This window comes from Aspergillus brasiliensis, assembly GCF_001889945.1.
Source record: "Aspergillus brasiliensis CBS 101740 unplaced genomic scaffold ASPBRscaffold_4, whole genome shotgun sequence".
Taxonomy (NCBI): domain Eukaryota; kingdom Fungi; phylum Ascomycota; class Eurotiomycetes; order Eurotiales; family Aspergillaceae; genus Aspergillus; species Aspergillus brasiliensis.
In genome coordinates, this window is record NW_027137445.1 from 1,057,809 (window position 1) to 1,073,005 (window position 15,197).

Here is a 15,197-nt window from a genome sequence, read left to right on the forward strand (position 1 = left end):
TTATAATAAGCAAGTAAAGGATGGTATTGGTAGATATTAAGATCCCTGGTTAAGCTAAGGAATACATGTCTATAAGACAGATTGGTTAAGCCATGCGATCACGAAGGAGAAAACACCAGATCACGACCGAGAGAGTGACAAAATGTGATGATAGGAAGAGAAGAAATGAAGAGTGAGCAGATTAGAACACCAAATCTCCAAGTCACAAGCAGAAATGACCTAAGCAGACCAGGGTATTGAAAGCAATTCCAAAATGAGACCCTCCGTTCAACAGAAAAAGAGCAGTAGATGAAGAGAGAAAGCTAGACTCCCCGAACGAATCTCGCTGCTGCTTCAATCATCTCCTCCTGTTCCTCCGGCCACCCGAGAATATGCCCCATCATATAAATATCATGTGGCAGCCCCGGCATCTCCAGATACTCAACTCTATTACCCGGAACGGCGCGCATCGCATCCGCGAAGTTCCTCACACTATCACACAGCACCTCCGCACCGCCCACCTGGGCGAAGATAGGAACAGGCGTCGCAAACGGATGCAGCGCCGGCGACAGATACGGATCATCCAGACGCACTGAATCCGGCGGGGCAAAAGCTCGCGCACCCCACGCACCCATTTCCCCAGTACAGTAATCAGTGCGCTGATTCCGGTGGGCGTCCAGGGCCTGCGAATCACCCTCGAAGCTGTACTCCACCGAGGGTGAGAACAGAAGACACGCCCGGGGTAGTGGCAGCTCCGAAAGCTCATGGCCGCCTTCCTGGTGGAGGTAGCGCAAGAGAGCCATAACCATGGTAGCTCCAGAGGAGTCGCCCACGAGCACGATGCGGGACGGCGCGATGTTCAATTCTCGGACGAGGTAGAGATATGAAGTCACGGCGTCTTGCATGGGCCCCGGGTATGGGGTTGGGTTGTTGCCACCCGCGAGCCGGTACTGCACCCACAGCGACCGGGTACCTGCACCCAGCTTCTCGTTGAGCAGGTCGGCTGTGACGCCGGAGTCCTCGGGTCGGCCGGTTAGCCATAGAAATGAGCTGCCGTGAAAGGAGAGGATAACTAGGCTCTTCTCGTCATCTTCTGTATCGTCCTGATCATCATTGTCGATGTCGATGATGGGTGGCAATGTCTTGGATGGGGGCGAGGGAATCCATGTCGCCCCGATTGTCTTGGATGGAGGCGAGGGATACCAAGTCCCGCCGATTGTCTCGGGTTTGATAGTGACATTCGTGAAAGCACCATGATACCAGTCTTCTGGAGCTGGATCCATGAGGACCCATCGGTTGCCCAGCTTTCCTGACTCCAGGCTCAGGGACTCGGCGTAGCCGAGTTCGCAGATAATGGTTATGACCAGCTTGGTGAGATGGGTGGTAATTGCTTGGCGATATGTCCATGTCGGACTCTGTCGGAAAGATGGTACCATATAGTAGATGCTCAGAGCTAGAGTCACTAGTGAGACACGAATCACCGATACAAGCAGCCAGATGGTCCAGCCTGGCTGACGAGTCCGCCAGTCGCTGGGGATAGCATCGTTCTCGGCAAACGCGCGCACCATGATCAGCGCTTTCTCAGGATACTTAGCTCACACTACTCGGTTGATATCTTGATAGCGATGAGAGAAGTTGCCTGTCTGCTGATATACTCGCCGGTGGATGAGGCAAGCCTCGCTCAGATCCCCGTTTTAGGCAACCCGTGCGGCAATCTGGCACAGGGCTGATTGGCCGCCGTAGCCGCGTGGAGCATGACTTCTGCATCGTCCAATCGGAGACTAGCCGAGCAACCTTTTTTGCCTAAGGCAATGATTTCTGCCCCACCCCCGGTTTGGGTGGCACATGACTATTCCTCTACTTTGGGGATTAATTCACTGGATTCTCTTTGCGTCATCCAGTCTTCTTATCTTACATTTTCCATCAATTCATCGAGAATACCACAATATCGGGTTTGAACTTGTGCACTTTTGATATGTCTCCAGGCTTCAAAGCATCACTCTCACAAATATATATTCAGTTCTATAACAGTAGTTCTACGGTCAACTTGACTTGAGGGGTAAAAAGCTTCTGCTTTCTATGGCTGCAATGTAAAGTCATGATCATGCCGGCCTTTCAGATAGTCATAGTCCTCATCCACCCACTCAACGCACGGCACCAGATGACCCCAGTCCAGCTTCCCCTGTAAGCTCCGAGGTAGCACGACCTTCAAGTCTGTACGATACCACGCCGGGAAATGAATCGTCACGAGCATAACACGCGGGTCATCCGTGCGATTCGGCATACCTGCATGCCACAGGCGGAAATCTCGAATAATAATAGCTCCCTTGGGTAGCGATGGCTGCACGGGGGGAGAAATCTTGCGGCGAGCCTCAACGATCTCCGGGATAACACCGGTGTCGTCACTGTCTCGAGGATCGGCATCTCGGTGGCTACCAGGCCAAAGCTCGGTGGCGCCATTCTCCGGAGCAGTCGCCACCAAATTTATATTGATACACAGCCCGAACGGAATCTTAGGAAAGTCGAAGTGCACGTCGACATGCACCGGTTGCCGGTCCTCGGCTTTGAAGGCTGTGTTGGCGCTATAGAAACGTAGATGCGGGTTGGGTCCCAGCATGCATTCGGTGATGGCAGTTGCCCAGGGATTGGCAATAACATCCTCGAACATGTAGTTCGAGTCGACAACAGGCTCTTGCTGGATATTTCCTGTACGGGAGCCAAAGTTGCGGTGGGTTTCTGGGTTGGCATAAAGGGTTTTGGCCTCGGGAACCATGCGCTCGTTCAGCTTATCGAGATGAGCCGGGTCAACGCCGTTGGTGATGACACACACCCCATCTCGATGAAGGCCTTCAAGAGCCGCTTGTAGGTTATGGGAGGAGAGCCTCTTGGTCGCACGCTCCTCGTCCGAGAGTGTAATTTGGACCAGCTGCGGGGTTGCCATAGTGGCGTTCTCAGTTGGGATTATGGTAATCAAAAAGGAGAGAAATGACGAGAAATCAAGTGCACTTACTGCATTGCTCGCACAAGCGCAAGGGGTCAACTATATAGTCGGTAGAGCAAGGATGCATGTTGGATGAACGCACTGATAAGCATCTCCTCACGACTAAAATGATACGCCTTCCCAGTTGGGAATGGCCGGGGGTGGCGGCAGGTGACCCGACCAATCGCTGGCCTGAGGTTTGCCGTCGGCCTGCTTGGACCTTCCTTTTTTCCTTCATCCTTCTTCGTCCTGATAGTCAGGAGGACTCCAGTTGGCACTTGACTCGTTATCGGCCGTGCTGCTGCTCCTCAAGGTGTCTTGGACCCTGTAGGTCTGTGAACTCAAGATATAGCAATACGATAAACAACGGGAAGACTCAACTATAAAGCAGAAGCTTGCGTCCAGAAGGTGTGTGACCTACTTTGTTAGCGAGATATCTCTGTTTTATTCTCTTGTCGTTTCCTTGATTCTGATCCTGTCATGTCTTTAGTAAGAGATAGAAAGAAATTAGGGGTCCCAGATGATGAGATCATCAAACAATCACCTAGTACCGTTGAAGTGACTGAGGCCGAACGAACCAATGATGCAGAAAGATCCCTGGCCCACGCCAGATTCGAGCATAGTCTCGGATTCTGGAAGGCGTGCCAGTTCTACCGTCCAGCCTTGCTCTGGTCTTGCTTCGTCAACCTAGCAGTCATTCTGTGTGGCTTTGATGGTGCCTTGATTGGAAGTCTGGTGGGTTTAACCCCATTTGTTCGCACATATGGGAGGCTGGTAGACGGACAGTATGCGGTTGCCCCCTCTTGGCTGTCTGCCTTCAATTATGCGTCATATGTGGGCAGTGTGCCTGGCTCGCTGGTGGCAGGGATCGCCTACGACAAGTATGGACCGCGCATGACCCTCGCTGCAGCTTCAATCGGCTCCATAGGGTCCATATTCTTTCAGTTCTTCAGTGAAGGTCCGGCTCTCCTCTTCGTCGGTGAGCTACTCAACGGATTCATCACCGGTGTTTACCCCGTTCTCGCCAATGCCTATGTCAGCGAAGTTGCACCTGTTGCTGCTCGCGGTGTCCTGGCTGCCGTCATCAACCTGTCCTATGTCATCGGCCAACTAGTGGCATCTGGCTTGCTCAAAGGAACCAGTACCATGGATAGCAAGTGGGCCTATAAGATCCCATTCGCTTCGCAATGGGCTCTGCCTGTCTTCATCCTTTCGCTCATATACTTCTGCCCGACTCCTCCGTACTGGCTCTGCAAGAAGGGTCGACCAGAGCAAGCGCGTGAATCTATCCGGCGTCTGACAACTCCTGCAGTCGATGTGGACGCGTACCTTGCTCATATACAAGAGACTCTCCGCTTGGAAGAGAGTTCTAAGGCCAAGGTCAGCATTATCGACTGCTTCCGCGGTACCAATCTACGGCGCACAATAATCTCCTGTCAGGCTTTCAACATCCAAGCCCTCTGTGGTAATATTCTATTTATAAACTATGCCGTTTACTTCTTTGAGATTGCGGGTCTGGATACGTCTGACGCCTTCTCAATGAACGTGGGCTTGACATGCATGGGCTTCGTCGGGACGCTAGCATCATACGTTCTCATATCATACACCGGTCGGCGCACCATCTACCTGTGGGGTTCTATAGTGATCACCTTGCTACTACTTCTCGTCGGAATCCTGGCCGCTGTGCCCCAACATAATTCGGGGCCTGCGTGGGCTATGTCCGCCCTCATGGTGATATGCAACCTCGTTTACGACATGTCGGTGGGACCATTGTGCTTCACCGTCATGTCTGAGGTGTCTGCTGTTAACCTGAGAGGTGTCACCATAGCCCTCTCCAACGTCACAGTGGTGATATGGTCTGTCATTTTTGCTGTCGCTATTCCGTATGCGCTTGACACGACCGGTGCCAACTGGGGCGGAAAGCTGGGATTTCTATTTGCTGGCATCGGTATCTTGAACACATTGTGGTGTTACTTCTTCTTGCCAGAGACCAAAGGCCGCACATTCGAGGAGCTGGACTTTATGTTCCAGCAGAAGCTATCCACACGTCAGTTTAGCAAGTATCAGTTTACAGAAACACAGCAGGTATCGCCAGAGGCTTAGCCTTTTGCTACAAAGAACGGTTGAAGAACTATTATCGGAAAGCAGGCATTTATTTACCATACTTGCTTGCTTATATTTGATGACCAAGTTGGGTGGCTCTATATATCTTGGTTCAATCAATTGACTGATAGTCTCTTATGGAGTAGTTCAACGGGTCTCTTCTTTTATTTGACTTATGAAGCGATATATTTTATGCCTATCTCAACAAGCGGGTCCCATAGCTCAGTTGGTTAGAGCGTGACGCTAATAACGTCAAAGTCGAGGGTTCGAGCCCCTCTGGGACCATCTCTTTTTGCACATATTAGTTCCTCTGTATCCCCGATTACAAAACATCCTAAGATTGTGTTTTTGATCCTACAATTATTTTGACTCTCCTCCCTCCATATTGGCCGCCTGTTGTTGAAGAATTGTCGAAGAAGGTCTCGGGGGATCTGCGTCCCGCTTCCTTCCGGGAGAAGTGCGAAATAAGCGAAACATTGTCGTAGGACTGTGATTCTTAGTCTTTTGCCTGCAGACTGTCAACTATGATCCGTATGGCTTAAGCTATGATATTCCTTGGTCTAAAGATAGCAGTTTGAAGCCGTATGTGGTGTTGTGCGTCATGGATCCTAACCGGGTACTCCAAAGGAAAAGCGTATCCATTGTGTATCACTCTCCCATACTTCGGGACAGCCGGTTCCCTCATTTCTCTCGGATATATATGGAGTAGTATATTCCCAAGAGATTCTCTTCAGAGGCGATGGAGCTCCATCATCTGGAACAGCTATCGTGGGGATCATCGTGTCTACATGCCATATGTATGTATATACCCCCCCAATATTCCATAGGATGGGAGACGATGAAGACTAGTGTCTTTCTAGTAGTACCCAAGCTTGAATGAAAACCCTTTCCAATAAAGAGGTCTCGATGCTGCTTGTCACTCAATACTACCCCGAATGGAAACCCGTGACATGAATATATTCCCAGAACCTAATTTACCTCCGAAGAGGAAGCTCATGGGCTATTATCATATCTGGATACCACCTTTCTAAAGCCGAGCTAGCTGCTTGGACCATTGGCCCACGCAATCGCTCTCAGTGCCTCGTCTCTACCTTAATTTAACACCTTGGACGGTCTCCGGTTACCGACTAAGGAGAGGCGCGAGAAACAGATGGATTATTCTAGGCGAATGGGAGGGAGCCCTTGCCTATAACAACTTTCATGTGATACGAACAATGCAATTGAGCCAGATACATACATCAAAGTCAGTCGGGTTGCAAGATCACAGGATTCAGTTTGTTATTAGTATACTATATATATAGTGTAATATACTAACATGATGATGAATAGAAAGCCGAAGCCCTAGACCACAAGGTTACTTCTCGTTACCACCGAAGACTCTAACAGATGTTCCTTTAACAATTTACTAACACCTCCAAGTTGGTGGCTCAGGGTATCTATATATATATATTCTTTAAATGATACAGGTGGGCTGCTAATGCCGTCAAAGTAAATTGTACTGTAGAATCAATGGAAATGGTTTTGTCTGCGCTGGTAACTTTCCCACCGAAAAAGAAAGAGAAATAGTGGTGGATGACAGGGTAGGCTAGGGATTAAGCTTCATGTGAAACTCGAGTGATTGCTTAGCATCTATGCGTAATGCGAATATCAATAAGATCAAATAAAATACATGGATAAAAAAGAAAATGGTAAAGGCGCAAAAAGATGGTCCCAGAGGGGCTCGAACCCTCGACTTTGACGTTATTAGCGTCACGCTCTAACCAACTGAGCTATGGGACCCGCTTGTTGAAGAGTGCCGGTTACATTGGCTAAATAGACCAGCCCAAAGATGAGCTTGCTAGCATTCGTCACCGTCCAAAGTTTGTCTCAGTCACATATAGTATGTTTACTCCAGCATCTATAGTTCAAGTGGAATTCCTTCCCTTAAGGAGACTCTTTGTCATTACTACTAGTATTATATAGTAGGTCCGTCTTAATTCAGTGCCAGTTTAGGCTGTCAAGGAAGGCATGGCTTGACCGGAGAATGTGGGAAGCAGGATGAATAAGTATATTTATCATGATTTACTGCGGTAGTTGATAGTGCTATAAAGTAGCCGCCACTTTCCATAATGCTTGCAATAGTGCAAGACAGTGAGGAGTGATTCGAAGATCCTTCCTTCAGGAAAAAGTCGTGACCTATTAGGAATTATATGATAGGTTCATCTCAGGTTAAGTCTATCAAGCCTGCACATCAACCAATATCTTACAATGGGAGTCTCGATCGTCCACCAAAGCCTGGAAACCTTTCTCCACAACCTCATCCAATTTGATCTTCGACGTGACCATCCTCTCAGGTTTCAATTGCCCTGAAACAGAATTAGGAGAAGCCAAGGGGGACAAGATCGAGATCGCACAACTCACCATAGCTAAGCGCCCGAATGACCTCCCGAAACGCACTCTCATCGTACAATGCCGACCCTGTATAGTTAACCTCGCTATACATCAAGTCGTTGACCCGAATAGCTGGCCGCTTCTCCCACACAGCAATATTTACGATCGTTCCGTGCGTTCGACATGCGGCGATGGCTCCGTTCAGAGCCACCTCCACGCCAGCTGTGTCAAAGACAACATCCGCTCCCATGCCGTCGGTCAACTCGCGGACCTTTGCGGCGACGTCTACCTCTCGCGGGTCCAGGATATGTGTTGCCCCGTAATCAGAAGCGAATCGCTTCCTGTTATCCGTCAATTCTGCCACCATGATGTTTTTCGCCCCTTGTAGCTGGAGCACCTGAATGATTCCGATTCCGACCGGTCCGCCTCCTAGAACCAAGACGTTGTCGTTTGGCTTGAATGGCGATATGTTCACGGCATGCCAGGCCACTGCCAATGGCTCAACCAATGCTGCTGCTTCGAGGGATACGTTGTCCGGGATCAGATAGAAGTGCTCCGCAGGTGCTACGATATATTTGGCTAATCCACCACCGTAGCCTACAAAGCTGGTTAGTATTTAGATCTGTATGAATGCCAAATCCTGTACGGATATGGACGTACCAGAAAGCCCAATAAACCCAATCTTCTCGCAACAGTATTCATAGCCTTGCGTGCATGATGTACATTCTCGATCGAATATGGTTGGTCGCACAACCGCTCGTTGTCCCGGAGAGAGATGGGTCACGCCTTCTCCGACTTCTTCGACGATTCCGCTGAACTCGTGACCGAGTGTTACTGGCAGGCTGGTTCTCGTGATTGCGTGAGGCTTCTCTGGCACCAGAACAGGGCCTCCAGAGTACTCGTGGATGTCTTTTGCAAGTAAGCTTAAGGAAATCTCGACGCAGAAGTCGATCGCGAACTTACCACTACCACAGATTCCAACAAAGGTTGGTCGCATCTACGAGTCAATTTTATTAGCGTATCGTCGCAATCGCTAGGGGTACGAAGCGCACCTTCACCTGACCTTTACCGCATGTCGGTTCCTCGATTTCCTCAACTCTGATGTCGCCGCGACCGTGGAAGCGCGCTGCCTTCATGACAGGTGTTGTCTTGAGTGTTGTCCGATATGTGTTCACAGAGTCGGTTGCAGTGTTCAACATCTTTGCAAGCAAGGATTGTGGTGTCTCTAACAATAGTGGAAATTGAATACTAGGTAATCATTCGGAGGAATCTATTTCTAGTAGTGTACAACCCGAAGGGGCCCGAAAGCTTCGATTATCTTTTATATGGAGCTAAATGTGCTAACGTGAATAAGGCGAACAGACGTTTTTATGACGTTGATCATGATCACCGGAGATCATAGATCTATCGTGCTTTAAGCCGCTCGTCTGATTTAAGTTCGAGAGATCATGATGTATGGAGTGGGCGTTAAGTGTAATTGGTTCAATCGCTTCTTGTTCCTTTGACCACCATTACAACATCCATGATGTTGCATTCCTCCAGCGCGACGCCACATTATTGGCCTGCGTATGAAAATAGTGCTCCAGCCAGCCGGCTCGTGATTGCTGGGACTGAGTGGCGCTAGTTCAGGTTCAACAATTCGCTGAAATTCGGCTCAACGTGCAAGCGACCAACCATCAGAAACGGGGTGGCTTGAGATGGCGTCCGGGGAAGTAAAGCGCGTCTTCCCGGCAATTCGACGCATGACACTCTAATATCAAGGCCCGCAGCTGTCATACGAAACGGGAGGACCAGGTTGTTCTATCATTGGTGTCCAGCACTTGTCAGTCGAGGGAGATCAGCAGCACTTCGTGCGGGCTTCTAGAATAAAGGTCGAGGCAATTCCGAATGGTAGCGATGGGCAACCGCCAATTATCTGCCCCCACTGCCACATAGTACTTTAGTTCGCAAAGCTGTGCAAGGCTCAAGCGTGGGGAATAAATCCCGACCAATTAAGATTCTTCTTCACGCTGTTGCTCAACAAATGCTCGCAAGATCGATTCTAGTCCTTCGTTGCGGCGTGCGAGTAGCATCACATCTGCGACATTGACTGTTGAGCGCCCGGCATGCCTAATTAGGAAATCCCGAGTGTCAGCCCAGAACCAAGGTCAAGCATATCCTTATCCAGATCGGCCCTGGACGGTCGCAGCCACATCAAAACAAGGTATTCAGGCCCTCCTACTTAGGAAACTGGGCTTAGGATTGCGGCTTACTTAGCAAATGACTCTAAATCCTGACTGACCGTCTCTGTTCATCATCGTTAGTCAGCGGGTGATTACAGTGAACAATATATGACGAAAGTCACCATGCAACGAGTGAACGGCATCAAGACTCGTTTGCGAATTGAGTGGACGCAATGAACCTACCAATTTGAGCCCAAACCATTTCAGTCAAAGCTCCGATGAACTGAGGGGTGGCGTTAACACCAAGCTTGATAGTCTCTTCATCCACGATCTTCCCGATCGACAACCAGAGAGCAGACTTCAAGCGCTGCAAGACAACTTGTCACTATGTGCCATATATGCTGTGGGTGATGTGTATTTACCTCTTCAAGGTTGACTTCTTCGTTCTGCTCCATCCTGTGTCGAGAAACAAGAAGATCGATGTATAGTGGAATCGATAGAGAATGCGAAACAGGCCTTTCTTCCGTGGTGTTATGATGAGATATTTGATGTATTCAGCAGTCTTGGACGCGCGATGCTCGTGTCTTCAGAAGACGCGTTGAGCGTACATACAAATGGGAATCAGTTGTGATTGGCTTCTCCAGTCCCTCCCGGAGAATCCATAACTCCGAGAGCGGAATGACGCTAGACCCGAACGACCCATTTCCACATTCGGAATTCTTCTCTACTGTCCATCAAGTTCCACGCCTGTTCACCGGACCAGGGAGTGCTCCTTACTCTTCTCTGTCAGTCTCCCAGGCAAGATAATTGCTTTGCAATTGACTCGCTTTCTCCGACCCGCGAGTTGCCTCCCGAGCCCCTCCAAGACCCCACGGCAACTCTTCCCAACAAAAACATCCACCATCTTCCGGCCAGAGCCGACGACTTGCCTCTACGCAACCCAGCAACATTCGGACGCAAGGTCAATTTCAGACCTGAAAACAAAACATACCAAAGAAAATGGCAACCCGCGATCCAGGCGACATCGCCGCTGACGCCCTCAACGACTTCTTTGGCCAACTCTACACCTTCTGCCAAACTGTCTTTACCCGATTCTTCGGAAACCTCTATTCCTCCTTTGCCGATGTGAGCATCAACCGCTGGACGAAGGTTATTTTGTCTGTGATTGGCTACATTCTCGTCCGGCCATACATCGAGCGTTTCTTCAAGTACATGCACGACCGTGACCGCAAGAAGCAGTTGGAGAAGGAACGCGCCAAGAAGGATGGCAAGAAGGCCAAGGTGTCAGCTAACGAGCTTCGCGGAGGTGGTGGCGGTGGACGGGTTCTTGGAGAGGTGGAGAACACGGACGATGAGATTGAAGATGGCGAGGACTTCGCGACGGCGAGTGGCGTGCCTGAGTGGGGAAAGAACGCTAGGAAGAGGCAGAAGAAGTACATGAAGAACCTGGAGAAGGAGGCTCAGAGCCGGACACACAATCTCTCTGAGGATCAGCTTATGGAGCTGTTGGATTGGAGTGAGTCTGAGGATGAGAAGAGCGCGAGTAAGAAAGAGTAGGTTGAGTCTTCTTAACCTCATCTTGCTTTCTCTTCCTTGTATTTGATAATATGATTTTGGATGGGAAACATACACTTTGGTGATTGGGGTCTTGCTGCGAATGTACGATTAACAAGTGTGTGGCTATATATTTGTAATAAGATAAAGCATCAAGGTGACGTTTCTGCGCTGCCTTCTAATTTACGACGCAGATATTTTGATTCCTGAGTGACTGTAGAATTGTAGTGGTCTGCGATAGTTGACTTCTAGTACCGATATTTGCAACGTCCCCTTCCCTGCTGATAGTAATCGTCAGAGTGCTTGGAGTTCTGAACTACCAGGTCGGAGAGAGGCCCATCGTCTAATGGAGTGAAAGGATATGCTACATTCAAAGCATTGGTGTATTCGAAACAGCCAATAACCACCTTATAGCCAAAACTGAAACAGAAGAGAGGTCAGCTTCTTGGACCACAACCCGAACACAACGTTAATGTAAATAAAGAATTGCATAACGAGCTAAGCCGTCAATCCGAGAGATGCTGTTGCAAAGCAAGCCGAGAGTGACGATCAATGGAGCACTGATGGTAGGAGATGCTGCTCCCGGCGCTCTTTATGATACATCTGCCGATACAGTATCCGGTACAGTATGCGATACTCTTACCGATACACATCCGATACAGTCAATTAGCTGGCTCCCCGTGGAGTTATTGCTCCTTGTGCTTAAATATGAGGGGAACTTGGGGTAATGAGAAGAATGGGCAAATTCGAAACCAGGGAGTTTATGGTCAATTCTAAACCAGAGAAAGAGTCGCGAAGCTCGCATGGCGAGGGCTCTGACTATCCCGTTACGTTAGCGAATAGCTTGAATACGCTTTTTGTGAACGCTTGCGGGTATGGTTCCTTCACCATGCAGACTTCTTGTATATAGAGCTCGCTGAATTCTTACATAGCCAAACTATATATGGAGGTACACTTGACAAACATATTCTATGAATGCAGCAACCTATCTTAGGGAGGTTGAACGTTCCTCTTCGCAACGGGGCGGTCACGTCACTGTTCCTCCGTCTGGAGAGGCTGCTCGCCCCACTTGATCCGGGGTAGTAAGCGAGACATAGAACGAAGACGTCCGACTCGCTTGCGAGTCACAGCAATTCAGCATGCCCCCCTTGTATACAATATATGTAGTATGTACATGCTGCTAACGCTATTAATGAATACTCTATGCGTCATATGATCTCTACGTCTAAGTCTAGCTCAGAGGATTGCACTTGTTCTTATAGGAGGGTGCTTTACTCTTCTGTTCGCTTGCTGGAACAAGAATGGTGCGTATCTTTGCTTCCTCATATTGTGGCAGCACTGGGTTTCTGACCTCATGACTAGTCTCAGCAATATAGAAAAAGAAGAAAAATTGCTCTCGCCTGTTCACCATGTCGCGCGCGAAAAATCCGCTGCGACGGCATTGAGCCCACCTGCGGCCCATGTAGGCGACGAGAGACATCTTGCTCTTATCCCGTTGAAAACTCCAGGAAATTACAAGAAAATCAGTAAGACCCTGCTGCGCATTTTACTGGACGACATCTCGAGCCAACCGTGTTTGCGACTGCCAGGTATATACGCCAATTACACAACCTTGATCGAGCCGGGTCTACAAGAGCCACCCACATTCCTGCGTCTGGAACCTCCGTTGCTTCAATCGGAACTTCTAAAAGTGGACTGGGTGCACCGAATGATGTCAGTCATCGGAGTGAGTCGAATTATGATAACCCTGGCTCTCAGAGCATGCCTTTGCAAAGACTTGCACAATATAGCCCTACTGCTATTTCTCAAAACGCCTGCATGAGCAACAGCGGAGATTGTGCCGTGAGGACTGCTACAACGAGGCAATCTTTAGAGTTCCGAAATTCGAGACGAAGTCAAAGCCGCATCACCGCAATGGGTATAACACCTGACGGACTCGTCGGCTTGTCAGAGAGCGAGGAGGAGTTCTTTGGTGATTCATCGGTCGCCTCTTTTCTGAAACAAATTAGAGACTCTGCAACGGAGGAGCCTGGGCAAGTGTCATCGACAACATATCCGGTTTCGCGTGCAACTTCCGGTACACCAGCATGTTCAATACCATCAGTGGCTGAGAAAACTAGTCCGGGTGTCAAATCCTACGATCTGCCACCACAACAACTAGCTGACTATCTCTTGAACTTTTACTTCGACAAAGTCCATATACTCTTTCCATATTTTCATAAGGCAAATTTCCTTCGCGCTTATAGGCGCTTATGGACGCCAGATGCAGAGACAGACACAGATAGAACCATGTCTGGACTGGGTTTAGGAGATGCCTGTGTACCCCCGGCACTCTTTCACTGCGCGCTAAACATGATCTTTGCTCTAGGATGTCATTTCTCTAATCTAGATCATACGGCACGGGAAGCGACGGCGGAGGAATTCTTTCAGCGCTCGCAACGACTACTGAACATAATGTCACTTGATAAAGGAGATTTAGCGCTGGTACAGACATTACTCTTGACATCACAATACTTACAAGGAAGTGAATCTCCTTCAAAATGCTGGAATATTATTGGTCTTGCTTGCAGGGTTGCACAATCTCTTGGAATGCATACTCTTAAAGCAGACAGGGCCAGAACAGCGGCCCAAATACAAATGAGAAGACGTGTCTGGCATGGATGTGTCATGCTCGATTTGTGAGTACTTCTACGGGTAATATCCTACTATTACTGACAAGTAGTCCAAGAGCAAGTAGTATGATGCTAGGTCGCCCTCCCATGACACACTCTTCTGCAGTGCCTCTTCCAGAAGCTATCGATGACGAACTTCTTGATTCCACCGTGTCAACCTGCCAATCATTAACTGGAACACTTTCAAAAACCGAATTTTATGTCAGAAATTTAGAGTTATACAAGATATTGAGGAAGATTTTATCAGAGGTCTATGAGCCATGGGAGGACGGAAGGGCTCCTGATCAGTCAGAGCGGCCGAAGTCTGAAAACGAGTTAGCCAAGATATTGCTTGAGTTGGATGAGGAGCTTTCAGCATTTGAATCAAAACTCCCAGCGGCTCTACAATGGCGTGATACACAGCAGCTTGCAGATGTGGCTGGACCGTTCCGTCGTGAAAGCAGCCTGTTGAGGGGAAGGTAACAATCTTTGCCATTCATGTGATGATAGGTCGCTAAGCCTTCTAGGTTTCTTCATTTGAGGATCCTGCTTTTGCGTCCTACACTCGTTAAGTTCTGCCGCGACAATTGCCCACAGCGCCAAGCGAATGATCGCCCTCTCGAGCAACAAGCGGTATCAACAAGCAAGATATTCGTTGATTTCAGTATCAGCTGCTCAATATCATGTGTCGAGACTGCGATTGAGCTGTCGCACTTGATGAATGACATCTCGAGGACTGAATTGGCAAGTGTCTGGTGGTATAATGTCTTTTGTATGTGTTCTCCACGACAGAGGATGAAGTGGTAGCCGCTGAACTTAATCACTAGATGCTTTTACGGCTGGAGTTGTTCTCATATTGGCACAGACATCCGCTGCTATAAAAACTAAATTCTCCCAGTCAGTTTTGGGTAATGCTTGGAAAAGCTGCTGTGACTGCTTGGAAAACATGAACCCGTGCAGCAACACTGCCAAAAGCTGCGCCACCAATCTCCAGAAGACTCTTTCCCAAGTGCTAGACAGCCAGGGCCATGGGACTAGTGCTCTTCCTAACTCTACCGACAAGCCTACACCCCAACATACAGGCCAACAGATGGGTCATGACGCGACAATGCCTGGGGCGCCTACAATCTTTCCCACCCTCGTCGGACCAGAGGACATTGGGTCCAGCCAAAGCGCTCTAGATGCTCAATTTACTGAGGCATTGGACCCTCTCTGGAGCGGAGAAGATGTTAATAACTCTTTGGTGGAGATGCTATGGGATGATCTCTGGCTGACGGCGCCATTGTTCTTCTAAATTTTCGCATGAAGCGTCGATGTCATAGTAGTAGACCACTCACCATGGCAAAATATAATTGTAACACTATATAAATGGTTTATGTGCCTCTACTCTTGCGGTTC

The 15,197-nt window shown here is 48.9% G+C and overlaps 7 protein-coding genes and 2 non-coding genes across 9 annotated transcripts; 4 read left to right on the plus strand and 5 right to left on the minus strand.

The window, feature by feature from the left end:
• Window positions 1-17: 17 nt before the first annotated feature.
• Window positions 18-1,627, minus strand: ASPBRDRAFT_41108 (uncharacterized protein). The gene has a single exon (XM_067624488.1). The coding sequence runs from the start codon at window positions 1,545-1,547 to the stop codon at window positions 303-305; it is 1,245 nt and encodes a 414-aa protein (XP_067480675.1). The 5' UTR covers window positions 1,548-1,627; the 3' UTR covers window positions 18-302.
• Window positions 1,628-1,927: 300 nt separating this feature from the next.
• On the minus strand, window positions 1,928-3,027 carry ASPBRDRAFT_41109 (phytanoyl-CoA dioxygenase family protein). The gene has a single exon (XM_067624489.1). It carries the CDS (start codon window positions 2,918-2,920, stop codon window positions 2,057-2,059), a length of 864 nt encoding a protein of 287 aa, XP_067480676.1. The 5' UTR covers window positions 2,921-3,027; the 3' UTR covers window positions 1,928-2,056.
• Window positions 3,028-3,045: 18 nt separating this feature from the next.
• On the plus strand, window positions 3,046-5,062 carry ASPBRDRAFT_53628 (uncharacterized protein; the record flags this gene model as incomplete). The annotated part of the gene is made up of 2 exons (XM_067627103.1): window positions 3,046-3,156; window positions 3,488-5,062. 2 exons carry the CDS (start codon window positions 3,046-3,048, stop codon window positions 5,060-5,062), a joined length of 1,686 nt encoding a protein of 561 aa, XP_067480677.1.
• Window positions 5,063-5,273: 211 nt separating this feature from the next.
• On the plus strand, window positions 5,274-5,347 carry ASPBRDRAFT_t113. The gene has a single exon. It is a non-coding gene; the product is annotated as a tRNA-Ile (tRNA).
• A 1,420-nt stretch (window positions 5,348-6,767) lies between these two features.
• Window positions 6,768-6,841, minus strand: ASPBRDRAFT_t125. Its single transcript has one exon. It is a non-coding gene; the product is annotated as a tRNA-Ile (tRNA).
• A 438-nt stretch (window positions 6,842-7,279) lies between these two features.
• On the minus strand, window positions 7,280-8,631 carry ASPBRDRAFT_121661 (uncharacterized protein; the record flags this gene model as incomplete). The annotated part of the gene is made up of 5 exons (XM_067617447.1): window positions 7,280-7,407; window positions 7,463-8,029; window positions 8,093-8,341; window positions 8,396-8,429; window positions 8,485-8,631. The coding sequence occupies 5 exons, from the start codon at window positions 8,629-8,631 to the stop codon at window positions 7,280-7,282; spliced, it is 1,125 nt and encodes a 374-aa protein (XP_067480678.1).
• An 861-nt stretch (window positions 8,632-9,492) lies between these two features.
• On the minus strand, window positions 9,493-10,168 carry ASPBRDRAFT_41112 (CENP-S family protein; the record flags this gene model as incomplete). The annotated part of the gene is made up of 3 exons (XM_067624491.1): window positions 10,017-10,168; window positions 9,838-9,961; window positions 9,493-9,718 (listed from the first exon to the last, which is right to left on the minus strand). Coding segments are annotated over exons 1-3 (191 nt in total), but the record flags the coding sequence as incomplete, so codon positions are not given.
• A 49-nt stretch (window positions 10,169-10,217) lies between these two features.
• Window positions 10,218-11,352, plus strand: ASPBRDRAFT_41114 (uncharacterized protein). Its single transcript, XM_067624492.1, has one exon. It carries the CDS (start codon window positions 10,594-10,596, stop codon window positions 11,149-11,151), a length of 558 nt encoding a protein of 185 aa, XP_067480680.1. The 5' UTR covers window positions 10,218-10,593; the 3' UTR covers window positions 11,152-11,352.
• Window positions 11,353-12,938: 1,586 nt separating this feature from the next.
• On the plus strand, window positions 12,939-15,155 carry ASPBRDRAFT_205676 (fungal specific transcription factor domain-containing protein). Its single transcript, XM_067621750.1, has 4 exons — window positions 12,939-13,826; window positions 13,877-14,278; window positions 14,327-14,571; window positions 14,627-15,155. The coding sequence occupies exons 1-4, from the start codon at window positions 12,967-12,969 to the stop codon at window positions 15,091-15,093; spliced, it is 1,974 nt and encodes a 657-aa protein (XP_067480681.1). The 5' UTR covers window positions 12,939-12,966; the 3' UTR covers window positions 15,094-15,155.
• Window positions 15,156-15,197: the final 42 nt, after the last annotated feature.

What these genes read in the sequence shown, in the direction of transcription:
- ASPBRDRAFT_41114 (XM_067624492.1), top strand. Translation starts at nt 10,594, where the DNA reads ATGGCAACCCGCGATCCAGGCGACATCGCCGCTGACGCCCTCAACGAC.
- ASPBRDRAFT_41108 (XM_067624488.1), bottom strand. Translation starts at nt 1,547, where the DNA reads ATGGTGCGCGCGTTTGCCGAGAACGATGCTATCCCCAGCGACTGGCGG.
- ASPBRDRAFT_205676 (XM_067621750.1), top strand. Translation starts at nt 12,967, where the DNA reads ATGAGCAACAGCGGAGATTGTGCCGTGAGGACTGCTACAACGAGGCAA. An exon ending in GGATGTGTCATGCTCGATTT is followed by an intron (nt 13,827 to 13,876) that starts GTGAGTACTTCT and finishes AAGTAGTCCAAG; the next exon opens with AGCAAGTAGTATGATGCTAG. An exon ending in AGCAGCCTGTTGAGGGGAAG is followed by an intron (nt 14,279 to 14,326) that starts GTAACAATCTTT and finishes TAAGCCTTCTAG; the next exon opens with GTTTCTTCATTTGAGGATCC.
- ASPBRDRAFT_41109 (XM_067624489.1), bottom strand. Translation starts at nt 2,920, where the DNA reads ATGGCAACCCCGCAGCTGGTCCAAATTACACTCTCGGACGAGGAGCGT.